Source organism: Phyllobates terribilis, unplaced genomic scaffold (genome assembly GCF_046119375.1).
Source record: "Phyllobates terribilis strain yellow unplaced genomic scaffold, ASM4611937v1 Scaffold_11__3_contigs__length_659146591, whole genome shotgun sequence".
NCBI lineage: Eukaryota > Metazoa > Chordata > Amphibia > Anura > Dendrobatidae > Phyllobates > Phyllobates terribilis.
The window spans coordinates 341,302,868-341,330,855 of NW_027362771.1; the positions used below are offsets into that span (position 1 = coordinate 341,302,868).

Genomic DNA, 27,988 nt, shown 5'->3' on the forward strand with positions numbered 1-27,988 from the left:
CTGTGGCAGGTCTCTGCCAGCATCTCAAAGGGATCGGGTTGTGGAGAAGCAACGGAAGACCTGCCACTGACTACATAGACATCCAATATGCATTGTCTCTGGCCGGCTTTTCAAAGTATGTTCACTCTGAAATGCAACAGCGGTTTAGAGTAAATCAGATTTAGTGGCAATAACGCAGCCAGTGTCTGATTCATGACGCCCATGGTTTCGGCAGCATTAATCCCCATTCAGGTTCCCTTTAACAGCACTGTAGAATATTTTAATCACAAACTCACCGCATGTACATGACAAGCCTTTGTTTTTGGAGGCATCAACTGAGACACCTTTTTATAGGAGGTTGGCAGAGGAATATCATCAGATGGAAATGTAATCTTCACAAATTTCACAGATCCCTAGGAACATTAAAGATATTAGTAATGACCAGAATTGTTGGGAGTACTATAATGAAATTTCCAACATGCACTATATCATAAAAGAGTAACCTATGTTGCCTAAATTTTAAAAAACAAACAAAAAAAAAACACAAACATTTTAATACATAACCTAAACTCATGCATACAAGTTTCTTTAGAAAGATCTGATGAATCCAGAAAAAAATGCCTGGTTGGAACAGAAATAACTTTGTGAGCGCAAATGCCATATTTTTTATGTACTTACATAGAGAACAGAAAAAAATGCCACAAAAAAGGCCTGATTTATTGAAAGTTTGTAAAAGAAAAATTAGTCTTGTTGCCCACAGCAGCCAGATATCAGCTTCCACTATTAGATACTCGTCCCTTTTGCTAGTATGACGACTTTTTAAAGCCCTGTCCATCTCTCATTGTGTAACAGCCCGTGTTTTGGTATCTGTTTAATGTTCTTGAGATTGTGTAAGGAGACACAGAAAAACTTTTTGCATTAGCAAAAGCAGGAGCAGGACTACCTGTTCAATCAAATGGGCTGCAGGGTCCGCCTCATGCTATCAGTGGTGACAAGGACACTGACAAAAATGAAAATTACAGAAGAATCAGTCAGGAAGGATAAAGAGAAAGTTAACTGTTTTTGGCCTCTACCTACAAAACCATTCCTTTTTTGGGGGTTGTCTTGGGGCTGCCTTTCGATGTACCTGCTGTCACTTTTATTTGTACCAACGCAGGTAAAATAGATTCACAATCACTTATTTTTCCTAACTGGACAGATTGATATCCCTGAAGTTTAAATGAATTATCCTGCAATACTTAATTTATTTGAGCAGTGTATTTACTTAAGAGGAGAAGTAAATTCATAGTTGGGTTGCAGACTTCTCTTTGTTAGGAAGGCTCAGCGCCCATGGAAATTACCCCTCAGGATGTAAATGTAAGAAAATTTGCACGAAGGGATAAATTGCAGCAAAATGTTGGAGATACTGTCTGGAACATTTGCAGATAAAATTGGTACTACAAAACAATGTGTATATTACACTTTCTAATCTCATACTATACAGAACAAATACATAGGACAACAAAAAAGTGTAATACAATACATAGTATAACCCTCTATCTTGTACTTCGGTGAATGGAGTAGAAAGAAACAACAATTCTTATTTTTTACCATTTTAAGAAGGCATTTCTCCAGCTTAAAGGTCAAGTCGGGGATAAACTTTCCCCCCAAAATGCTGGTGATCTCATGGACAGTGAATAATGGAGGGTAATTCTTCACATTAGTTTGGCATGCCTTTACCATCTCCTACAAGAAGAATAGAAAAGAAATAAATAACCAGAATATAAAAGTACTTGCTAGGATAAACGGCACCAGACACTGTCAATGTTTATTACATAGCAAGCATTGTGCAGTAGGCACGCTGTTTAATGTGTTCTGGGCTGGCAGGAGAGACCGCTTTTAAAGCACCACTCCAGCGTTTTTTTTAATTTTACTGCTGGAGAGATGCCACTAATCTAAGTTCCCTGCACTTAGTCTCATATTTACCAGCTGCCGTCTTCTTCTGTTATCGGCGCAGCTCTTCTGCAGGTTGTGACCTGTGGGGTCACTCCAGTGTTTGCTAGGCGATCCAGAAGTCACAACTCGATTCAAGTGTATGAGAGCCAGAAGGAGGCCAGAACGAGGGTCTTATACACTTATACTGAGTGCTTATGATTGTTACCTCTGCCTTCCGGTCAGTCATAAGCTGCAGTTAGAAGATGGCAGCACGGGACCAGAATGGCGCAAGAAAGGGCTGAAGATATTGGCTAGTAAGTCAGGGACCTTAGGTTAGTAGCACCATTCCAGCGCTGAAATAAAAAAGTAGTGCTCGAAGGTACAATTTTACAGTCAATTTGATGTCTGGGTTAGTCCGAACTAGCAAAAAAGACCTAGTGCCAAGAGGCAAAAATACAAAGACTAGGGTATATTCAAAAAACGGACCATAACAGCAAAAACAACCCCAATATAAAATCTACCTTTTATTAGATATCATTAAAAGAATAAATCAATATAAACGGACAAAAAACTTAGAAAAGTGTGTCAATGCAATGGGATAAGGGTCGTAGGGAAGCAATACATATGAAATATACAAAACTGCCCTGGGTTTCCCTCCAATGCTGAAAACCTACCTGACAGTGGATGTTTAGCACCCTAGCGATACAATTTGGTGTCCCCGCTCCACGTCGGCTCTCCCTTAATGACCCTATCTAGCCCTAATAAACACACATATGAAAGTAGAAACAACAACAAAGAGATCCAAGCAGTGGTACAGTACAACCACACTGGGTCCGTTGTAAAAATGGTAAAGTTCAATCACTCATAAGTTCTTGTGAAGGGATAAATAACCATATGTATAGTTTAATTACGATAGTGTGTCAAAAAAAAAGGTCTAGTAGACAACAGATGCCCACACAATAATGGTGTATACAGAGGAAGATGTATTATTTTGGAGACTGTTTTTTATTCTGCATGATTGCACTTTGGTATTTGGTTTACAAGATTTCTGCTGAGGTAGTTCAATCCTATATGTTACAGCCTCTGGAACTGCCCAGCTCAGAGACTTGACTCTAAAAGGGGCATTTCATAATGTTACTATCCTGAATGGTGTTGCTCAAGAGCCGGGGGCTGACACCCAATATCCACACTTTGCTGTAAATGGGGAGTTACTATATCGGGTCACCAAGCTCAGAGGGGAGGTAATCGAGCAGTTACTAGTGCCAGGGCGGTACAGACGCAGGGTGTTAGATATGGCCCATACACATGTGTTGGGTGGTCATCTGGGGGTAGCAAAACCCAGGAAAGGATCCTCCAGAGGTTCTATTGGCCTGGTTGTCACTGAGAAATTGTACATTTCTGTAGGTCATGTCCCACCTGCCAACTGACCTCCCCGGTGGCCCACTTCCAGAGCCCCTTAGTGCCATTGGCAATCATTAAGGTGCCATTTGATCGCATAGCCATGGATCTAGTGGGACCCCTGGTCAAATCCACCATTAGACATCAGTATATCCTGTGGTACTGGACTACGCTACACGGTATCCGGAGGCTGTACCACTAAGTAACTCCTCTGCCAAATGTATAGCCCGGGAGTTGGTCCACATCTTCTCTAGAATAGGATTGCCTAAGGAGATCCTAATGGACCAAGGGACCCCATTTATGTCAAGGGTGAAGAGGGAGTTGTGCAAAACCCTGCAAATCACACAACTCAGGACCTCAGTCTACCACCCCCAGACAGATGGCTTAGTGGAGAGGTTTAATAAAACCTTGAAGGCCATGTTAAAGAAGGTCGTAGAGAAAGATGGCCGGGACTGGGACTGTCTACTGCCATGCCTTCTGTTCTCCATTAGAGAAGTCCCACAGGCCTCTACTGGATTTTCCCCGTTTGAGCTGTTCTATGGCCGACACCCCAATGGACTCCTGGACGTGGCAAAGGACACCTGGGAGGCAGAGTCTACACACTATAGGAGTATAATCGAACATGTGGCCCAGATGCAAGAGAGGATTGCAGAGGTGATGCCCATTGTGAAAGAACACCTCCTCAAAGCACAAGAGGCACAGTTGAGGGTGTATAATAGATTAGCGAGGGTGAGACACTTCAACCCTGGCGATCGGATACTAGTGCTGGTACCTACGATGGAGAGCAAATTCCTGGTCAAGTGGCAGGGACCCTATGAAGTGGTTGAAAAGGATGGCGACATCAACTGTAGGGTCCACCAACCAGGAAGAAGGAAGCCCTACCAGGTGTACCACGTCAACCTCATTAAGCCATGGCAAGACAGGGAGCCTGTGGAAGCTTCGTTTTGGGTGGCGAAGACTGAAACCGACATGGAGGAAGTCAAGGTGGCAGAGTCGCTGTCACGTGCCCAGAAGCAACAATGCCAAGAGTTGCTGCAGCGAAACAGGGACCTGTTCTCGGATCTTCCGGTCAGTACTCAGGTCATAGAGCATGAGGTGCTTACAGAGCCTCATGTCCGAGTGAATATGAAGCCATATCGGATTCCTGAAGCCCGCCGAGAGGTAATCTCGAAGGAGGTGAAGCGCATGCTGAATCTGGGGGTCATCGAAGAATCAAAGAGTGGCTGGTCCAGTCCCATAGTCTTAGTGCCGAAACCAGATGGAGAATGGCAGTTCTGCAATGACTATATGAAACTGAATGAGGTCTCTAAGTTTGATTCTTACCCAATGCCCAGGGAAGATGAACTAATTGAAAGGCTACGGCCGGCCAGGTACATTACCACCCTTGACCTCACAAAAGGGTATTGGCAAATTCCTATGTCCCAAGAGGCCAAGGAGAAGACGGCCTTTTCAAAGCCAGATGGGTGTTTCCAATACACCAGGATGCCGTTTGGGTTGCATGGAGCACTAGCTACCTTCCAGAGAGCCATGGACCGGATCCTAGCTCCCCACAAGAAGTATGCAGCAGCCTACCTGGATGATATCGTAATCTACAGCCAGGATTGGGGTAGCCATCTGAGCAAAGTCCAGGCGATATTTGATGCTCAACGGAAGGTGGGGTTTTCCATCAACCCGAAGAAATGTGCAATAGGCATGGAGGAGGCCAGATATTTGGGCTATGTCGTAGGTAGAGGTGTGATAAAGCCCCAAGTAAATAAAACTGACGCGATCTGGGTTGGCCACAACCTCTCACAAAAAAGCAGGTCAGAGCATTCCTGGGCATCGTGGGCTACTACCGTAGGTTCATCCCTAACTTCGTCATGACAGCCGCCCATTTGACAGACCTCCTTAAGGGGACAAAATCGGCTATGGCTAAGTGGTCTCCAGAAACCGAGACGGCCTTCCAGGAACTCAAGCAAGCTCTGTGTAAACAGCCGGTGTTGGTAGCACCAGATTTCTCGAAGGAGTTTGTGGTCCAGACGGACGCATTAGATGTCGGGCCGTGATGAACGGCGAAGAGCACCCCATAATGTATTTAAGCTGAAAGCTGACGTCTTGTAAGAGAAATTAGTCCATAGCGGAGAAGGAATGTTTGTCCATCAAGTGGGAGCTGGACACCCTAAGATACTACCTCTTAGGCAGGAAGTTCAGGCTGGTGTGAGACTATGCCCCACTAAGGTGGATGAGCGAGAAGAAGGGGAAAAATGCTCGAGTGACCAGGTGGTTCCTAGCTCTTCAGGAGTTCAGCTTCCAGGTAGAGCATAGACCTGGGTAACTGCATGGCAATGCTGACGCATTGTCAAGGTTCCACTGTATGTTAGCGGAAGGTGCCAAGCCCCCCCGGCTTTGGGCAGAGGGGGGCTATGTAACATGGCCGCTGGACATGTTCCTGAGGGGAGATATGTATCGCTGAGGTTGGTAGCTTCAGTGATATAAAACTAGGAAAGCATGCTCCAGCACACACAGTGCTGAGAGGGTTAATAGAGCGTATCAGGGCCGGCTTTTACGAGTAGTCATAAGAGACGGGTGGGATTGGCTGCTCACATATCCCCACCCCAGGGTGTGTGTATAAAATGGAGACCGAGTGTTTCATTCAGTGTCTGTGGCTGGAGGTGTGGAGACCTCCAGAGTGTTTGTGCTACAGGACGTTGACAGTGAGCGAGCGAACCTGCAGTATTGTATGGACTAGTTATTTTCCTGTTTTGTTACTTTGTGCCAGACAAGGCTGTCTTTTGTTTACATTGCAAAGGCGGTTTATGAGGCCTGAATAAACCTGCCTTGGACATTTTTAAGAAACTGACTCCTGTGCCTACCTCAAAAGCAGCTGAGTGAGTAACAAACCCTACAATGTATAGATAAAAATACCAGCAGATATAAGGAACATTAATGGGACCCAACCTATATCTGTTCAAATAAATAACAAGGTAGGCCCTCTTTGGTCTATGCAGAGATTCATGATAACACAAGCACAGAAATCTCTGTAATTATTCAGCTGAGATATCAAGGTAGGCCCTCTTTGGTCTATGCAGAGATTGGAGATAACACAGGTACAGGAATCTCCCTAATGATTCAGCCGAGATAGACCAAATCCATGCTCTCTCAAATACAGCACCGGGGGCATGGTCCCTAAATCATGTAATGCATTTGTTCATATGGCTTGACAAATATCAGAGAAAAACACTTCTAACCAACTCCCTATAGGAAAATCATAAACATATACACAGTTTAACAGAGGCTGCCCACATAGCCTATGGAAATTTTAGCCTTGTATACACCAATATTATGGCATCAAGTTTGAATTTTGCCGTCCCTCATTTAGTGTCCTGATGCATTGCCCCCCCTTTCTATCCAGGGTTTATCAGGGGACCATGAGAGATCTCAATCTCTCTCCGTGTAGGCATGGAGGAAAGCAAATGACGTTGAAAATGACGTTGAGAAAATGAGGTCAGTGGAACGCAGAGAGAGAAGCGCACAGTCCGGCGACCGGAAATGACGTCGACCGCCATTCACAGCGGCGTTAAGTGACATCGATAGCCCTATCATCTGAGGGAAACGGAAATTGTGTCAATGACACGCATCCTCCCAGCCATGTACCGCACCATGGATATAAGCGGTCCATAATGTCCTGCACTATGGATATCAGCGGTCCATACTGTCCCAAGCATATCTATACACCACCCAGCAGGCATATAATCACCAGTCTGCCTCCCTATTTTAGTGAGATAGGGATATGGTGTAGGTCATATGATCCAGTGCTTTATAAATGCTGACATTAAACTCCTCTTCTTGCTGCACTGAGAGAATGTACTGAGTTTTCTTTTGGGGAAATAATCAAATCCATTTATTTCTTATTATGTCAACTCTGCCTATACCTAAAAATCTAGAGAATAACCCCCAAACAATAAATAAAAAGCAGAAAGTATAGTCCTTAGACCAATCTTACATCATTGTGTCTCACAAAAGGCCATCTGGACTGATACTATATGGCCCTAAATATTTGTATTATGGACTTAGATGAAGCTCAAAAGGCTCAACTGCTCTTTCAGTCCCCCAGGACTCACTGATTCCATCCAAAAAATCCAAGGGGATCCCGGTTGTGGTATTTTTTTATTCCAATCCCTTTTTCTAATAGATGGTTGTATGACCTAGATTACCCGGAATGAAATGCAGCGGACATCACCTCCATGTTTTGAGTTGATATTTCTGGCGAGTGGTGTATCCCTGCCATGTATCACGTCCCCAAGGTGTTCGCTGATGCATATGCGCAATTCGTGTTTAGTTTTTCCTATGTGATCCATTGGGCTCGTGCATGTGCAGAGATACACCACCCTGACATTTTACAGTTGGCAAAACTTCTCATTCTCATAATGTATACACGAATAGTAATGGCACTTGTGACTTTTTTGATGGTATGACATACTTCTAGAAGGTACAGTGGCCACACCTAAATATACTCAGGGACCTATTCTGCAGCCAGGTACCTTCCTTTTTGGGTGGAACGCAGTGGCTATGGACGACCAAATCCCTAATTGACCTCCCCCCTCCTATAAAGTAACCAAATGATTCCTTGAAATTAGATCTGAAACATCAGGGTCAGCTTTCAAGATTCCCCAATGTTTCTTGAGAACCTCCATAACTCTGTTAGACTAGTCATCGTACGTAACTATTAGCCTTGTTATGGATTATGAGCAGCACGGTGGCTCAATGGTTAGCATTGCAGCCTTGCAGCGCTGGGGTCCTGGGTTCAAATCCCACGAAGGACAACATCTGCAAGGAGTTTGTATGTTCTCCCCGTGTTTGCGTGGGTTTCCTCCGGGTTCTCCGGTTTCCTCCCACACTCCAAAGATAGGGAATCTAGATTCTGAGCCCCAATGGGGACAGTGCCAATAATGTCTGTAAAATTGTCAGAATTGTAAAGCGCTGCGGAATATGTAGGCGCTATATAAAGAAAAAGATTATTATTATTCAGAGTCAGATATAGTCCTTGGAGCAAGGAGGGATGACCTGTCTGTCCCTTTTTCATATTGATATGCGTTCCTAATAGTTCCTTCGGGATATCCCACATCACGGAACCTTTTTGATAGATTGATTGATTCAGCTTGGAAGTCCTTCCACAAGGAGCAGTTCCATTCAGCTCTAAGGAACCGCCCCTTTGGGGATGCCTCTCCAACTGAGGTGGATGATAACTCTCCCACTTTAGGAGGCTGTTGGTTGCCGTAGTTTTCGGTACAACAATGTTTTTAGGGATCCACATTTCTCGATATTTTAAGGTCAAGAAAGGAAATGTCATTGATGCCCACTTTGTAGGAAAAATTCAGTACAAAGGTGTTAGAATTTAGGTATGTAACAAAAGACTGAAAGGACGTTTTATCCCCAGCCATAAGTACGAGGGTGTCGTCAATATATCTTCCCCAGAAGAGTATTCGTGAGGAACAGACGACATCCTCGTCCCTAAACACAAGAAGTGTCCTCCCACCAACCCAGGAGCATATTGGCGCATGTGGGGGCGCATGGGTTCCCCATCGCCGTGCCCGAGTTGGTGGTAGTCCTTCTCGTTAAATAGAAAAAAATTGTGCCACAAAACAAATTCTATCAGCTCCAGTAGAAACTTAAGAGGCCCAAAGTGTGTTCCTCTACTCCTTAAGTAGTATTCAATGGCCGCCAAACCTACTTCATGTCTGATACTACTGTACAAGGCCTCAACATCAATTGAGACCAGGATAGTATTTGAGTCAATTATTACACCCTCCAAGTTATTTAGGAGATCCATCGTTTCTCTCAGATACGATGGAAGTGCCAGGACAAAATGGTCTCAGGAGCTTATCCAACTAAATGCTGGAGTTTTGACACAGGGCATCAATCCTCGCGACGATCGGTTGTCCTTTTAGGGGACTGATGCCCTTGTGTATCTTGGGGAGCACGTAGAAAGTGGCCGTCGCGGGCCATTTATGAGGAGAAGGTTATATTAATTTTTTGAAAGCCGATTAGTTTTCAAGGCCTGTGAGAGGATTTTGGATAGTCTCATAGTGTAGTCCTTGGTGGGATCTCCACGTAGTATCTCATATGTTGTGTTGATAATATTCTTTGTATTGGTCTCTAAATGGGTGCAGGTTTTGTAGAGACCAAAGACAGGATACAATTCCCAACACACAGCAGGAATATAAGATTCCCGGGACATTCACATGTTCCTCTTCCAATGTGGTGTACTTAATTCTGTGCACTATATGTCCTATTGGGGGGGTCTCTATTTGGGAGAAACAGGACAGAAATTGAGAGCAAGGATGAGGTCTCATCGCCACACGATTACAGATAAGAAAACCCAGGTACAGGTGGCCAAACATTTCTGTGGTCCAGGACACAACATTAACAATATGAAAGTTGTCATATTAAAAGGCAACTTTAAATCGCAAAAACATCAAAGAGTCTGGGAATACAAACTGATTAGGGTCTTTGGCACTCTCCACACAGGAATAAATCTGTCAGGAGGATTTATGTCTCACGACAAAATCTGAGGAATCTGCTCCAGAGACAGTGAGGGCACCAGGCCTATGATCTTACATGGATATTGGGACCATAAAACTTTCACACCACTAATCTAATCCAATTAAGGACTCACTCTCTAAGCTCAGTTTGTTTATTTAAATGTTAATTTATTATGCCATGCATCTGCATTTCTTTTCTTTGTGTACATATATTTGTGTTCTTCATAAATCATGTGTTATGATAGGCTACAAGCACTAAGGAAAGACAGGAGATCTGTCCCTACAATAGAACTAAGCTAGATCCCTACGATGTAACGGGGAACCTGATCCTGCGATCAGACCCGCTAAAGTCCTCAGCTAGTCTGAACGAAGACCTATAGATGTGAGGGAGGGATCCCTACAAGAACTAGGGACAGGGAGAAAGATGGACACCTCCTAGCAGAAATTGTAGCAGTAAAAAGACAAACACACAACATAGAACATAAAGGTCAAAAAGACCTAGCTAAACTGACTGAGAAAGGTTACAAAGCACCTGGCTAGCTTAAGAGTAGAAATTACAATGAAGTCCAGCATGGCCAGAAGGGCGGAGCAGGATTAAATAGGCAAAAAGGTCATGTGACCAGCAAAATAGAAAAAACCTAACAGGAGAGTTCTAACAGTACCCCCTCTTCTAAGAGTATCCTCCGGATCCCCTAGGACCAGGCTTATCTGGAAACCTCTTGTGAAACGCTCTGACAAGTCTGGAAGCAGAAACATCATCCGCCCTCACCCATGAGTTATCCTCGGGACCGAAACCCTTCCAAGCGACGAGATACTGCAAACTCCCCCTATACCGTCTAGAATTAAGGATGCGGGAAATTTCATATTCCCCGTCCTCCACCATTGGAGGAACAGTGGCAGTGGCGTCTCTGATACATCAGCTTTTTTCAATAGAGAAACATGAAACACCGGATTAATCTTCCAGGAGGTAGGAACCTCCAACCTAACAGCAGATTGGTTAACTATCTGAAGCACATTAAAGGGCCCTACAAACTTGGGACCCAATTTTTTAGAAGGAATCCTCAACCGCAGATTCTTAGAGGACAACCAAACCATGTCGCCAACCATAAACAAAACCTCTTGACGTTTCCTGTCAAAGTACCTCTTAGATTTTTTGTTAGCCTCCTGAAGATTACCACGCACATCCATCCAAACTCTCTCCAAATCACCGGAAAAACTCTCCTCCTCAGGCACAGCCGATACCAATTTGGAGAATGACCCAAAAGACGGATGTCTCCCAGAACAACAAAAAAAAGGCAAATTCAGCAAGCGGCAGAAACTCAGACCACCCCTCTTGATTGTCTGCCACAAAACAACGCAAGAACTGCTCAACATCCTGATTCTTCCTTTCTGTCTGGCCATTAGACTCAGGATGATATCCAGATGAAAACGACAAATGAACTCCCAACCTGTCACAAAAGGCACGCCAAAAACGAGCCACGAACTGAGGTCCCCTATCAGAAACAATGTCAGTAGGAACACCATGGAGTCTGACAATTTCCTTGACAAAGGCCTTAGCGAGTGTCTTAGCGCAGGGCAGTTTGATGAAGGGAACCAAGTGACACATCTTGCTAAAAAGGTCCACGACCACCCAGATGACCGTGAAACCCTCAGAGGAGGGAAGGTCAGTAATAAAGTCCATAGCCAGATGTGTCCAAGGTGCACTAGGAACCTCCAGAGGGCAAAGTAACCCCGCAGCAGGAGTATGAGAAGACTTATATCTAGCACACACAGTACATTGACGCACCCACTTAATGACTTCCTTCTGCCATCCAGGCCACCAAAAACTGCGACCCACAAGTCTCTTGGTCTCAGAAATTCCTGGATGACCTGCCAACCGAGACTCATGACACTCAACAAACAAATCTCTCCTAAAGGTCCTAGGCACAAACAACCTCCCATGGGGAGTGTTAGATGGGGCATTCTCCTGTGCTTTAAGAATCTCATCTTCCAAAACGGAGTCCAATGCAGCAATCACAACACCTTCTTGTAAAATGCTCTCCTCCTCCTCAGCACTGACCATGGGAGAAAAGCTGTGAGACAACGCATCAGCTTTAACATTCTTGGTACCCGGGATGTAAGTAACGGAAAAATTAAACCGCGAAAAAAAAAGTGCCCACCTAGCCTGACGGGCATTCAAGCGCTTGGCAGCATCAAGATAGATCAGATTTTTATGATCAGTGAAAACCTGAATGGGAAATTCAGCACCTTCCAAGAGATGACGCCAGTGTTCAAATGCGAGTTTAATAGCCAGCAATTCCCGATTACCAATATCGTAATTAAGTTCAGTCTCAGAAATTTTTTTTGAAAAAAAGGCACAGGGATGTACTCAATCCTTGTTTTCCTGAGACAACACCGCACCGACCCCCACAGAAGAAGCATCAACCTCAACCAAAAACGTCTTCGTCACATCAGGCTGCATAAGGATAGGGGCAGAGCTGAACCTCTCCTTTAGAAACACAAACGCCTCAAAGGCCTCAGTAGTCCACTGAACCGTATTAGCACCTCTCCTGGTGAGATCGGTCAGTGGTTTAACAATAATAGAAAATTTTTTAATTAATTTTCTGTAATAATTGGCGAAACCCAAAAACCTCTGTATCGATTTCAAACCAATAGGCCTAGGCCATTCCTGCACAGCCTGAACCTTCACCGGGTCCATCTCAAAGCCCTCGCTGGAGATAATGTAGCCCAAAAATCTAATTCTCTATACAGCGAACTCACATTTCTCTAGCTTAGCAAAAAGCGAATTGTCAATTAATAACTGTAATACCTCACGTACGCTCCGCCAATGAGACTCCAGATCAGGCGAATAAATCAAAATGTCATCCAAATACACAACCACATTTTTGCCGATCAAAGGTCTAAGGATGTCATTAATAAGATTCTGAAAAAATGCTGGTGCATTGGTAAGACCAAAAGGCATAACCAGATTCTCAAAATGACCCACAGGAGTGTTAAAAGCAGTCTTCCATTCATCACCCTCCTTCATGCGCAACAAATTCTATGCCCACCGGAGATCAATTTTAGAGAACCACTTGGCCCCCACTAACTGGTTAAACAAATCAGGAATCAATGGCAGTGGGTAGAGATTACGTACAGTAATTTTATTAATCTCGCGAAAGTCCAGACAAGGACGTAAACCGCCGTCCTTTTTTTTTAACAAAAAAAAATCCAACAGCCACAGGTGACTTAGAGGGTCTGATCTGACCGGCGGCCAAGCTCGTCTGTATGTATTCCTCCAAAGCCTTTCTCTCAGGAATAGTAAGATTAAATAAACGACTTTTAGGAAGAGTCGCTCCAGGGACAAATTCAATGGTACAATCATAGTCTCTATGGGGAGGCAAAATTTGCGACTCCTCCTCAGAAAAAACTTTCCAAAAATCCTGAATAGGTACAGGTAATTCCCCTTTATCCACAGCAGCAATGCGCCCGTTACAACACTTGTCATAACACTAAGGGCTCCAGGACTTAATTTCATTAGTAGACCAATCCAGTACAGGATTGTGCAATTTTAACCAGGGTAACCCCAAAATTACTGGAGAAGGCAAATTATTTAATACTACCAAATCCAAATTTTCTTGGTGAATACCATTAATAATGAGGGGAAATTCATAAACCTTGTGAGTAACACATTTCAAGGGAGAGCCATCGACAGAAACCACGGCAATAGGGGATGACAAAGGTTTGGGTTTTAATTTAAGTTTTTCCAAGAATCCCCCATCAATCACATTCAGAGTAGAACCACAATCCACAAATACCCGAAATTCAATTAATTCTTCCTGAGCTGCAGTAGTAGCAGAAAGAAATACCCCCTTAGTGTTTAAACAGGCTATACAGGCGTAACTGACCTTTTTTTTTTTTTCTTTGTTCATACGAAGTACACAGTTCTTAATGAAATGGTCAGATTTTCCGCAATAAAAGCACAAACCTTCAGAAAACCTGCGGTCTTTTTCCTGAGAGCGGGGTGACATCGCCCCAATCTCCATCGGCTCTCCAATGTCAGTACAGACCCTCTCAAGACTAGGAGCTGACATGGCAAAGGATTTACTCTCATTAACCCTTGCACGCAGTCTCCTGTCCACCCGTATAGCTAATTGCATTGCCTCCTGCAAGTTTCCAGGTGTAGGATAAGCAATAAGCAGATCCTTAACCCTTTCACCTAGCCCAGCAAGAAACAAACTTTTCAGAGCTGAATCGTTCCACCCCACCTAAGCAGACCACCGACGGAAGTGAGTACAATAATTTTCCACATTACCTGATCCCTGTCTCAAAAGTCTCAATTCCGTCTCAGCTGATGAGACACGATCAGGATCATCATACAACAACCCCAAAGCAGAAAAAAAACTATCCACTGATCTAAAGCACGGATCACTAGGTTGGAGAGAAAAAGCCCATCCCTGAGGTTCTTAGCGCAAAAGTGACATTATGAACCCTATGCGCTGTGATTCATCACCAGAGGATCTGGGTCTCAAACGAAAATACAATAAACAAGCATTTTTAAAGGAAAAAAAATCTTGTTGTTCACCAAAAAATAAATCAGGCAATCGTACCTTTGGCTCCACAAAATGCGCTCCAGAACAGCTACTCACGTGTTGTTGGAGCTCGGCCACCTCCAGAGAGAGTCCCTGCAGGCGTTGAGCCAAATCCTGAACCGACACCATGATGGAAACTGGAGGTCTTTCCTTAGAGATATTTTTAGGCTGGACTTACTGTTATGATAGGCTACAAGCACTAAGGAAAGACAGGAGATCTGTCCCTACAATAGAACTAAGCTAGATCCCTACGATGTAACGGGGAACCTGATCCTGCGATCAGACCCGCTAAAGTCCTCAGCTAGTCTGAACGAAGACCTATAGATGTGAGGGAGGGATACCTACAAGAACTAGGGACTGGGAGAAAGATGGACACCACCTAGCAGAAATTGTAGCAGTAAAAAGACAAACACACAACATAGAACATAAAGGTCAAAAAGACCTAGCTAAACTGACTGAGAAAGGTTACAAAGCACCTGGCTAGCTTAAGAGTAGAAATTACAATGAAGTCCAGCATGGCCAGAAGGGAGCAGGATTAAATAGGCAAAAAGGTCATGTGACCAGCAAGATAGAAAAAAACTAACAGGAGAGTTCTAACATCATGTTATACCATGTCTGAGGAAGGGACCTAAGTTGTCCCGAAAGCTTGCCTTGTAACAGCATTTATTTTATTTTTGTTAGCCATTAAAAGGTATCATAACTACAAGATTATCTTGTTTTTCCCACTGAGAGCAATCTTTTTTCAACTGGCTAACACGGTACCAAACCCCTTTTTTTCTTTTAACATAATATTCTTTGACACATCTCAATATATTTGATATTGTCAAGTACAACCGTGTTCCCACCCTTATCTGAGGGCTTTAACACTATCAGCTATTGGTGTTCAAGGACTCCAGGTCTCCTTTTTCTTGTAATGACAGATTGGGACGTGCTGATTCATATCTAGGATTAATGTTCTGGATCTCTCCTGAAACTAGTTTGAAAAAGATGTCTATGCTCGCTCTCATTCGTAGGAGGCATCCTCCTGCACTTTGGTTTGAAATCAGAGAAGGGTCCATCACTGGCCCTCCACTGACCCTCCTCTGATAGCTCGGATAGTAGCAAAACATCTGGGAGATCATCCAGAGAAATGCCCAGTTGCTGACATTTCAGTTTGTCATTATTAGCAAAAAAATTTCTCCATTTTAACTTCCTGGCAAATAGATTGATATCCTTTTCCAGGAAAAAGGGTCAAATCTAGTTCTTGGCACAAAAGTGAGCCCCTTCAGCAGTACTGACTTTTCAGAATCAGATAATGAATATGATGACAAATTAATTATCTGGTTCTCCTTGTCCACCAATAAGTCACCAATTACCTTGCTCTCTCTATGTTTGTAGAGCAGTATGCTCCCGCAGTTTGTAGGGGAGCATACCTCTCGCTTCTAAAAAAAGAAGACGACAGGGAGGGAGCAGATGATGAAGATGCCCCTATTCGATCCACTCCCTGTCCCTGCCATCTCCTGTAGTTACCTTTCCGCCCAGTCCTCTCTGCCTTTGATGTACTCTAGTTGACAGATGTCTTGACTGAGGACTGTCTGAGGATTCTAAATCTGAGGACAAGATGTTATCTGGGTGGATTAGTCATCCACGCAATCTCTTAGGAATCTCTTGTGTTTCCTGTCTTTAATGCTCAACTGAAAACGTTCAACTGCAATTTTTAAATTCTCTTCTCTGTTAGGTAAGTGAGTTGTTTTATGCTTTAGGGCTCCCTCAGTCAATTCTTTTAATCTTAGGGAGGTTTTTTCCAATGTCAGCTTTTCTTCCTCTAACAAAATCTACATAAACCTAATTGAAGAGGATTCATTATAATACACCTGATGGGTGTTTAATTTGCCTACATAAATGGGGGTTGGTCAACAAAGCCCTGGACACAGCACTGACTGCCTACATGGAGAGAGATTGAGATCACCCATGGTCCCCTGATCAACTGTGGATATAACGGGGGGGGGGGGGGGGAAACGTGTTGGGACCCTAAATGAGGGACAGCAAAATGATAAGTGTTATTTCATTATTTCAAACTTGATACCATAATATTGGTGTATACAAGGCTAAAATGTCCATAGGCTATGTGGGCAGCCTCTGTTAAACTGTGTATATGTTTATGATTTTCCTATGGGGAGTTGGCTAGAAGGGTTTTTTTCTGATGATATTTGTCAAACCGTATGAACAAATGCATTACGTGATTTAGGGACCATGCCCCGGTGCTGTATTTGAGAGAGCATGGATTTGGTCTATCTCGGCTGAATCATTAGGGAGATTCCTGTACCGGTGTTATCTCCAATCTCTGCATAGACCAAAGAGGGCCTACCTTGATATCTCAGCTGAATAATTACAGAGATTTCTGTACTTGTGTTATCATGAATCTCTGTATAGACCAAAGAGGGCCTACCTTGTTATTTATTTGAACAGATATAGGTTGGGTCCCATTAATGTTCCTTATATCTGCTGGTATTTTTATCTATACATATACACCTTTTTTCTATCTTTTCTCACTATATGTATTGTGTCAATAAACTAGGATAGGGTATTACAGGGATATAAGGGACACAGACGTTGAGCGGGGGAGTCACGCAGAACAAATTAGGGTGCAACCTCCGCTGCCAGGAAGGGAGAGAAAGAAGGGACATCAAGGGACAGGTAAGGTCTTTATTTACTACCTCCTGTCAGATGTGTAACTAACCCTGCTGTGTACGATGAATACCCTCTGGCACTGATTTGTCTGGTATATGTTTTGTGGAACTTTTAATCCTTTATGCTTTTAGAATAACAAAATAAAAGTTTATTTTTAGGGGTCTATTTCTTTCTGCATGCTGGAACATGACAGTTTTACAGTTCAACACAATGCAATCAGGCAGGCAACGTTTCTCCTGGCATTCACAAAACCCAGACTCCAAAGGAGTCTTCCCAGATAGAAAAGCACGATTCATCTGTCCAAAGGACTTGTTTCCACTGATGTGGAGTTCAGTAGTAGCGGTTTTACACCACTCCATCCGATGCTTGAGATTGTGCTTGGTGATGTAAGACTTGCATGCAGCTGCTCGGCCATGGAAAACCCCATGCAATGAAGGTCCCACCACACAGTTTTTGTGCTGATGTTAAATGCCAGAGCCGATTTGGAGCTCTGCAGTTATTGAGTCAGCAGAGCATAGGTGACTTTCATGCCCTATGTGCATTTGCATTCAGCGATCCCACTCTGTAACCACATGTAGTCTGCTACTTTGAGGCTGAGTTGCTGTGGGTTCTAAACACTTTCACTTTCCAATAACACCACTTACAGGTGACCATGGAAAATTCAGGCGGGCAGAAATTTCAAGAACTGACTTGTTGCAACAGAAGCATCCTACTACAGTACCAGGCTTGAATTCAGTTATCTCTTAAGAGCCATTCTTTCATAAATGTTAGTAAAGGCAGACTGCATGGCTAGATTTTATACACGTGTACAGTTGAAACCAGAAGTTTACATGCACTATATAAAAAGACACACATGCATGTTTTTCTCAATACCTGACATGAAATCAGAATAAACCTTTCCCATTTTAGGTCAATTAGGATTACCATAATTTTTAATATTTGCCAAATGCCAGAATAATAAGAGAGAGAATGTTTTACAACATTTTTATTACTTACTGCAAAGTCAAAAGTTTACATACACTAAGATCACTATCCCTTTAAACAATTCTGGACTGCCTATATGATGAGGTCATGTGTTTGGAAGCTTCTGACAGTTTTTTTTGGCAATATCTGAGTTAGAGACACACCTGTTGATGTATTTTAATGAACACCTGAAACACACTGCTTCTTTGTGTAGCATCATGGGAAAGTCTAAAGCCAAGATATCAGGAAGAGATTTGTGGACTTGCACAAGTCTGACTAATCCTTGGGTACAATTTCAAGATACCTGAAGGTGTCTCGTTCATCTGTACAAACAATTATACGCAAGTACAAACAAGATGAGAATGTCCAGCCATCATACCGCTCAGGAAGGAGATGAGTTCTGTGTCCCAGAGATGAAGGTGCTTTGGTCTGAAATTTGCATATCAACCCAAAGACAAAAGCAAAAGACCTTGTGAAGACGATGGCAAAAGCTGGTAAGATTGTGTCAATATCCACAGTGAAAAGAGTACTGTATCAACATGGGCTAAAAGGCCTCTCTGCCAGGAAGAAACCATTACTCCAAAAGAAACATAAAAAGCCAGACTAATGTTTGCAAATGCACACAGGAATAAAGACCTTCATTTTTGGAGACATGTCCTGTGGTCTGATGAAACTAAAATTGAAATTTTTGAGAATAATGACCATCGTTACATTTGGAGGAAAAAGGGAGAAGCTTGGAAGCCTAAGAACACCATCCCAACTGTGAAACACAGAGGTGGCAGCATCATGTTGTGGGGTTGTTTTGCAGCAGGAAGGACTGGTGCACTTCATAAAATAGATAGCATCATGAGAAAAGAAGACTATGTGGCAATACTGGAGCAACATCTCAAGACATCAGCCAGGAAGTTAAAAATGGGTGGAAATGGGTCTTCCAAATGGACAATGACCCGAAGCATACTGCCAAATTGGTAACAAAGTGGCTTAAGGATAACAAAGTCAATGTTTTGGTGTGGCCATCCCAAAGCCCTGATCTCAATAGTATTGAAAATTTATGGGCAAAGCTGAAAAGGCAGGTGCGAGCAAGGCGACCTACAAACCTGGATCAGTTACACCAGTTTTGTTAGGAGGAATGGGCCCAAATTCCTACCAACTACTGTGAGAAGCTTGTGGAAGGATATCCCAAACTTTTGACCAAAGTCATTCAGTTTAAGGGTAATGGTACCAAATACTAATGAAATGTATGTAAACTTTTGACTTTGCAGTAAGTAATAAAAATGCCTTAAAACATTGTCTCTCTCTCATTATTCTGGCATTTGGCAAATATTAAAAATTATGGTAATCCTAAATGACCTAAAACGGGAAAGGTTTATTCTAATTTCATGTCAGATATTGAGAAAAACATGCATGTGTCTTTTTATATAGTGTATGTAACAGGGCTGTGGAGCTGGTAAGCCAAACCTCCGATTTCGGCTCCTCAATTTCCATGATACCGACTCCAACTCCGACTCCCTCTACATGGTTTATGTGTACGTGATAAATTTACTGTAGCACAGATTCATCTGTTAAAAGTCTAGACCCTTAGATCAGGAATAGGACAGACATTTATAGGACATTTCATAACTTTCCCAAATTCTAATGAAAAAATATTCCCCACAAACTGCATTGAACTACTGTACCCAATTTAGTATATATTTTAGGAGTTGGAGTCGGTCCATTTTATACAGACTCCCATTCCGACTCCACGACTCAGACTCCACAGCCCTGGTATGTAAACTTCTGATTTCAACTGTAGCAATGGGACTGAATGAAAAACATGAATTCAATAATTTTGTCTATATATATTTGTCTCTTATACCAAACTTCCTATTGCATCAACTCAACTGAATGGCACTTGTATGTACTTGTGTGGGCCTCTCTTTGTTGCTCCAGTTCCCCTCCACTCCATTTTCAAATACTGATGCGGTTAAAATGCTTCATATGAATTTGGCCTTAACACAGAATGATTGCTTACAACCCATGATTGGTGCCACTGAATATGTTACCGCTGTAAGAAATAGTCCTCATTTTGGTAAAAACTGCAAACCAGAGAAGAAACAATACTCTTGAAGAGGTAAGAGACATATGGCAGCACTCCTACAACTATGTCTTAAGACACATGTGCAGATTCTTGGGGAAGACATGGAGAGAAAAAAAAAAACCACCTATGCCTTACTATCATTGTATCCAACAATTCAGTATCGGACACGAACCTGAATATAGAGGTCAGCATCTGCAGAAAGCACATCATAGTCCTCAGCACAACTCCGAGCCGCATTCTGGAGAAACTTCTGAAACTCTGGAACTTCGTTGCTTGATTTAGACTTCAAGAACTAAAACACAATTATATAATGGAGACAGGTAATGTAATAACACTGGTAGATAAAAAAGAGATATTCAGCTCATCCTTTAGACTGAAGTGAAATCCATGGAATGAAGCACAGGACGGCGTCTCTGCCACACGTGAATTGCAATGACAGATAGGAAGAAATCCAGCTTTGTTTAGTTAAAACTTCCAAGTCTTTATTAGATCCATTTAAAATGGATCAGTTCAAACTGAGTCTAAGAACGGTAATACCGTTCAAAACCCTTTCAGTTGTTCCTCACCGCACTCCCTTTTTCACCCAGTGCACGCTACAGTTGGTCTACACCACTGTTATATTTTAAATGGATCTAATAAAGACTTAGAAGTTTTAACTAAACAAAGCTGGATTTTTTCCCTATCTGTCCAATGTAATAACACGCCATAAAACAGAATATAAAAAGCATTTAGGCAAAAACATATTTTGAGCTCACTTGCTGATTTGAATACTATCATTGGCGGCCTAACACCGACTCATGTAAAAGGCAACACCAAGGCTACATTTCATGTGACCCTTTCAAGCTGGCACAAATGGCATTCTGTAAAAAAATAAATATGTTGGTCATCGTAATCAGATAAAATGGTTGATTAGCTGCAAAGAATTTACAGCTATTTAAAAGATAAAGTTAAAGTGGTTTTAACTTTATTAGGCTTTCCCAAAAAAAAAGAAAAATCGCATCATGAGCTAGTCTGTACTAATTTACGGACCAGACTGGTGCATGGAACTACAGGTAGCTCCTGCACCGGTCTGCTATGGCAAAAAAAGGAAGAATAGAAATTATCAAAAAATCTCAAATAACATAAGATATTTAATATACCGTATTTTTCGGACTAGAAGACGCACCGGACCATAAGACGCACCTAGGTTTTAGAAGAGGAAAACAGAAAAAAAAAATGTAAGCAAAAAAGGTGGTTATGATGCACTGTTATGGGGTAGGGGGGTCTGCTGCTGACACTGTTATAGGGGTAATGTCCCCCAATTCTGTTAATATCACCCATCCTGGTATATATGGCCCCCCTGATCCCTATCCTGGTATATATGGCCCCCCTGATCCCCATCCTGGTATGCATGGCCCCCCTTACCCCCATCCTGGTATGCATGGCACACCTGATCCCCATCCTGGTATGCATGGCACCCGATCCCCATCCTGGTATGCATCATGGCACCCCTGATCCCCATCCTGGTGTGCATGGCACCTCTGATCCCCATCCTGGTATGCATGGCACATCTGATCCCCATCCTGATATGCATTGGACCACTGATCTCCATCCTGGTATGCACGACACCCCCCCTCATCCTGGTATGCTTGGCACCACTCATCCCTATCCAGGTATGCAAGTCACCCCTCTTCCTGGTATGCATGCCCCCCCCTCATCCTTCTTCCTGGTATGCAAGGCACCCCTCATCCCTATCCTGGTATGCATGGCCCCCCTCATCCTTCTTCCTGGTATGCATGGCACCCATAATTCCCATCACGCTGCACACAAAAAAAAATAAACACTTCTACTTAACTTTCTTCCCTCTGCTCCAGCGCTACGTTCTGCTCTGCTGCCAGCACTTATCTCACTATGTGAGCCACTCATGACATCCCTGTCATGCTCCCTCACAAGGTGAGATGAGCTGCCGGAATAGTCACTGCTCCCCACCCCGGGACTGTGTTCATGGGAAGCAGTGACTTCATCTCCTTAATAGCCGGCACACAGTGTAGCTGCAGTGGACGTACTTGGACGTTCCAACATGACAATGATCCAAAACTCAAGGCCAAGTCGACCTGTCATTGGCTACAGCAAAACAAAGTGAAGGTTCTGGAGTGGCCATCTCAGTCTCCTGATCTCAATATCATTGTGCCACTCTGGGGAGATCTCAAGCGCGCAGTTCATGCTAGATAGCCCAGGAATTTACAGGAACTGGAGGCTTTTTTCCAAGAAGAATGGACAGCTTTACTATCTGAGAAAATAAAGAACCTCATCCACAACTACCACAAAAGACTTCAAGCTGTCACTGACGAAGTGTGCCGAAACGCGCGTCGGGATCGGAGTGCAGTACACGGAGTGACAGACCACCAGGTATTAAGACATGTTTATTTGATGTAAAGTGTATGGCTGATGCAATTGGCAAGTTAGGAAGTTTAAAGGTTGTACATAGGAATTATTTATTTGAATGGATTGCAAGTCTATTTTCAGTATCATGTGTTTTGCTGCCCTTTGGTCATTGACCATATACACAATCAAAGTTTGATAGGGCCACTTTGTACTTGTCTCCAAATGTACATTTTTAAGTTGTGGGTGTAACACAATATATCCCATATTTCCTATGCAGCATCAGTGTACCATGGTGTAATTGTGTCCAATGTCTCTATGTTTGTATTTTATATCAAGAGAGTATATGTTTTTTTATAAATCCGTGTATGCACTTTTTCTTTAGTGCTACCAAGAACCTATTTTTGCAATAAAGGTGTTTTAGTCTGACATAATGTTTGGCTAATTCTTTATTATTTCTTATTATGACCTGGATGTTCGGTTTGTTTTGTTTGGGGTTATGTTAGAGAGGGCAATACATGGTATTAAGAACTGGGGTATGTGAACTTTTGATCAAGGTCATTTGGATGTTTTTTGGTTGTCATTAAGATTTAAAAAGAGAAAACACAGTAGTTTGACAATAAATGGCTTCACCCAACCAATAACCATGAGTGGAGAAAAAGTTTTTTTGTTATCATTCATATTCTCTGAAACAAGAGGCCAAGAAAGCAAAAATTCTGTCGGGGTATGTGAACTATGTAAAGTATGCATGCATGTTAAAATTATATAATATATAATTTATGTATATATACATACGTACATACATACATGCATACACACACACCACATTCGGACTATAAGACCCCCCCCACACACTTTTCTCCAAAATTTTGGAGGAAAAAAGTGCATGTTATAGTCCGAAGAATACGGTACAAAGTTTATTTAAAAATTTGGAATACAGAAAAATGGAGAGAGGTTACGGATAATGAACATACATGTAGGAAAAAGGAACGTACGTCCTACACAGGATTGCATCAAACAATACTATCTATCAAACAGAATGTGGTCCCAACACCCCATTAGGCCTAATAGGTATGAAAGTAGTACTAGCTTGATGACACACACAAACATTTATTTTAATAAATAAACCCCTGGATAGGCCCCCCGACGAAGGCTCGGACGAAATGCATGTTGGGTGGACGTGCGCCCATCCAGGGAATCCCTTGCCCCTTTGGCCTGGGTCTTTCAGGTACATGATGCACTAATCTGTCTTTGATGCACAATTATTCATTGTTAGCCATTATTAGGTGAAATGTTTGTATGTGTCATCAAGCTAGTACTACATTCATACCTTTAGACCAAATGGGGTGTTGCAATATGGTTAACCCCTTAGTGACCGGGCCATTTTTTTGAAATCTGACCAGTGTCACTTTGATTTTGTGACTGTTTTTTTGTGACACATGATACTTTATAATAAAGGTAAATTTAGGTTGATTTGTTTTTCGTTTATTTATAGAAATATCTAAAATTTTACAAAAATGTTTTAAAAATTGCAATTTTCAAACTTTGAATGACTATCCCTTTAATCTATATAGTCATACCACACAAAAACATTAATAATTAACATTTCCCTCATGTCTGCTTTACATCAGCACCATTTATAAAATGTTCTTTTATTTTGTTAGCATTTTAGAAGGTTTAAAAATGTAGCAGTCATTTTTCAAGAAAATTTACAAAACTTATTTTTATAGGGACCTGTTCAGTTTTGAAGTGACTTTGGGGGTTTTATTTGTTGGAAACCACCCAAAAGTGATACCATTTCACAAACTGCACCCCTCAACGTATTCAAAATGGCTTTCAAGTCGTTCATTAACCCTTCAGATGCTTTTCAGGAAGTAATGGAAAGTGGCATGACAAGAATGAATACGTTTATTTTTACCACCTAAATTTTGATAACTTCTGAACAGGCCGCTATAGCCATTATTTGGCCATGAACTGCCAATGCAACCATCAGGACCACACAATCAAAATCTCAGGGTGCCGATGAGGTTAAAGAGGGAGCCCCCACACTCTGTTAACTATTTAGATTCTGTAGTCAGTATTGACAGCAGAAACGAAGGGGTTAAACGTCCATGGTCGGTGTCAACACTAATCGTGGCTGATGCAGCAAGTTGTCAGCTATAGTGTGCAGGTGACAGGTACAGGATAGTCACCTGTCGGGGAACGCTAGTCTCATATCGCAGGTCAGTAAAAAGACGTCTATTGGTCACTATGGGGTTAAATTAGATTTATGGTACATTTTGGTGCCCACATTCTGTATGACAGATAGTATTGTTTGATCTAATCCTGTGTGGGACGCTCATCTCTTTTTCTTACATGTATGTTCATTATCCGTCACCTCTCCATTTATCTGGATTCCATATTTTTGAATAAAGCTTTGTATATTAAATATCTTATGTTATTTGGGATTTTTTAATTGCTTCTTTTCTTCTGTTTTTTGCCATGATCTCTAGCGATTTGTTTCCCTATTTTGACTTCGTCCCAATTAGTGCAAATAGATTAAGTACTATTATTGTTCACTGACTATATATGAATATATTTCTCATGAGGTTTTTATGACCGGTCTGCTAGGCGGAGGAATGCACGAACTGCACACGGAGGCAGTCATTGGTCAATAAATTCAATGGTCCACATGAACATAGTTTAAGCTGATATCATAACTTGCCAATTTTAACCCCTTAGAGATGGGCCTTTTTTTGGTTTCTCACATTTGTTTTATTTCCTCTTCTCCTTCCAAGAGTTACAATTTTTATATTTTCCATCAACATAGCCGTATGAGGGCTTTGTTTTATTTCTTTACATTTTTATTATTCCCCTCAGAAGATTTGAACCTGTAGTCTATTATTTCATTACCAGACCTCTATGAAGCCACCATCTGGGCATCAAAGGTGTGCCAACATGGCAGACACATGGGCCATCAGTAGGTTGGCTGCCATGACAACCAATGGGCTAACTACCCTTAGGTGCCTACTGTATTATACAGCTGTCACTTGCAAAAGGCTCAGCTCCTGACAGTAAGTGCACACATCTGCTGTAAATGTACAGTGGGTGCTACTATAAGGGATTTATCAGGATTACACCGCCATTCTGACAAAGATTTCTAAACTAAGTACACTACTCTCATCAAGTCTAAGAGATCTATGTAATAATGTAATAAGTTCATAAAGTGAAAAGATTGCCAGATTCCCTTTAACACTGCTCCAACCATACAAATTACATTCCTGTTTGACGAATACAGTTTGGCTGTTTAATGGAGGAGTACAGGAAACATCAAAACATTAAAAAAAAGAGCATTATTGCTTTTGGGCGTCCTCGCTATCTGCACCACATAGAAGTCACCTTTGCAGCATCTCTTTAGTTCCTGCACAATATAACAAATCTAGTTCTCAATTACCTGGTAGAGGTTGAATTCCTTCATGTGCTGAAAGGCCATATTGGTGTTCTTATTGTTGAGGTATTTGATCATCATCTTCACGTAGGCATCCTGCTCAAATGCTGTGAGAGAGGAAAGCCGTGGGTACTGCACACGAGGCTCGGGAAAAGGTGGGACATCTTTGGCAGAAGATGGGTCAATGGGAGCTTTCGGGTCAGTGACAGGAGCTTGGGAAGCTGAAGCCTCTGAATGTTTTTGTGTAGGTTCTGCTGGAGCTGGTCTGAGAGAAAAGGAGAAAGCAACGGGGATTACTTGTAATATACTATGGTTTGTAGCCAGGGCCCGACCTGCAGAAAGGAATAGAGTTAAAATGCTCTAACAGGCAGCCCATCAATGGGTAAATGTAGTTGACATTGCATCGATAAAGCAAATCACAGGATATTAGTTTGGCATCCTACGGCCAGTGGGTTGGCAGAGCAGAATTGGTGAAACGTTCGTTCACTGCCATCTCATGTATCTATAGGCTATTTACACAATTATTTACCACTGAAGAATGGATAGATTGCTTTATAAAACTTGTTATGGATTCCTATTTTACACATAGAAGCAATAAATTTACTCAAGTCATAGGGAGATGATGGGACACCACTACATAGCACAAGACGCTTCATAGCTGTCTCCTCTTATGGCAGAGGACGTCGGTCAGAGGAACACGCTGGCACATTAAATTAATATGGAGGTAAATACAGCAGCAGGAATGAACCGAATGTGCAGAAAATTAATTCCAATAACAGAAAATTGCCAGGACATAATAACTTGAGGAAACACAGAGTGAACAGATGCGGCTGCCATTGGTCAGTAGCTAGAACAGACACAGAGGTACATTTTCCTATCGACAGCGTTTGCAAACTCTTGGTTTGGTGCCATCATCTAAGGATATTGTCCTCAGGACCACTTATCGCAAAGAGTAAATGTGTAGTTCAGCAGGTGCAGCATCCAGTCCCAATGGTAATCACAGGATAAAGAAGACAAGGCACCAGACCACTTCAAAATGTGGTTTCGAGCACCATGTCCCATTTGCAGAGCCCCTGGGATACCAGTATAGTGGAAACCAACAAGAACTGATCTTATTTTGGGAACTACACCCCTCAAAAGAATTTATCTAGAGGTGCAGAGAGCATTTTGTCCTCACAGCAGTTTTTGAAAAGGTAATGCAGAGCGGATGGTGCAAAGTAAAAATTGCAATTTTTTCCATAGATGTGCCGTTTGGGAATTCAATATGTTGTACCCAGCTTGTGCCACTATAGACACCACATAACCAGGTTCCCCCAGGTATGGCAACACCATAAACGTTACCATTGGCTGCTGTTTTCGCACACTTCAGGGCTCAGAATGTTAGGAATGCAGATTTCAATGGTTTGGTGCAGCAGGCCATTTTTGCAGAGATTCACCCCAATTCATCAAGACATATTGTTCACTACGGTCCTGATGAGGGGGCATGGTGGAGCATCTAAATAGTGGTAACATCTTATAAGAAAAAACAAGTCAGCTCACCCGTGCAGTCGACGCCACGCTCGGAGCAGGCAGTACCACGTGATAATCAAATACGGAAAAAGGGAATTCCAACGTAGAAGTCTTTAAAATAAAAAATGTCCTTTATTCCAATCAATTAAAAAATCCAGTCCTAAATAGTGAACATCATTAGGGAAGGAATATCAGTAACAGAGACGCGTTTTGGATATTTAATCTTTAATCATTGTGTATACGGATATATATTCATTGTGCATATGGATTAAAAACTGGATTTTTTAATTGACTGGAATAAAGGACATTTTTTATTTTAAAGACTTCTACGCTGGAATTCCCTTTTTCCGTATCTTAATAGTGGTGGGTACCATGCCACAAATCTCACTGAAGTCAAAGACTGGATTAAGATTTGTGGAGTAAGGTACGCCACAACCCGTCATGACAGATGAGTGGGCATCAACACGCCACAACCCAGCTCCACCCATTAAGGCAGAACAGGCCAAAATGCTAAAAGTCGCAAAATTTCTGAGCAACCTCTAAAAGACAGTGCAACCCCAAGTGAAATAAATTTAAAGAGATCAATCCTTACAGTTAT

The 27,988-nt window shown here is 42.3% G+C and overlaps 1 protein-coding gene across 2 annotated transcripts in view; it reads right to left on the reverse strand.

Moving 5' to 3' along the window:
* ICE2 (interactor of little elongation complex ELL subunit 2) overlaps positions 1 to 27,988 on the reverse strand; it is a 117,744-nt gene that overhangs the window by 47,970 nt on the left and 41,786 nt on the right. For both annotated transcript variants that reach the window (XM_073652802.1, XM_073652803.1), the window contains 4 exons: positions 25,888 to 26,146; positions 20,266 to 20,385; positions 1,570 to 1,704; positions 276 to 392 (listed from right to left, as the gene is read on the reverse strand). In XM_073652802.1, coding sequence (XP_073508903.1) covers positions 276 to 392; positions 1,570 to 1,704; positions 20,266 to 20,385; positions 25,888 to 26,146 — 631 coding nt within the window. The remainder of the gene's footprint in view (positions 1 to 275; positions 393 to 1,569; positions 1,705 to 20,265; positions 20,386 to 25,887; positions 26,147 to 27,988) is intronic.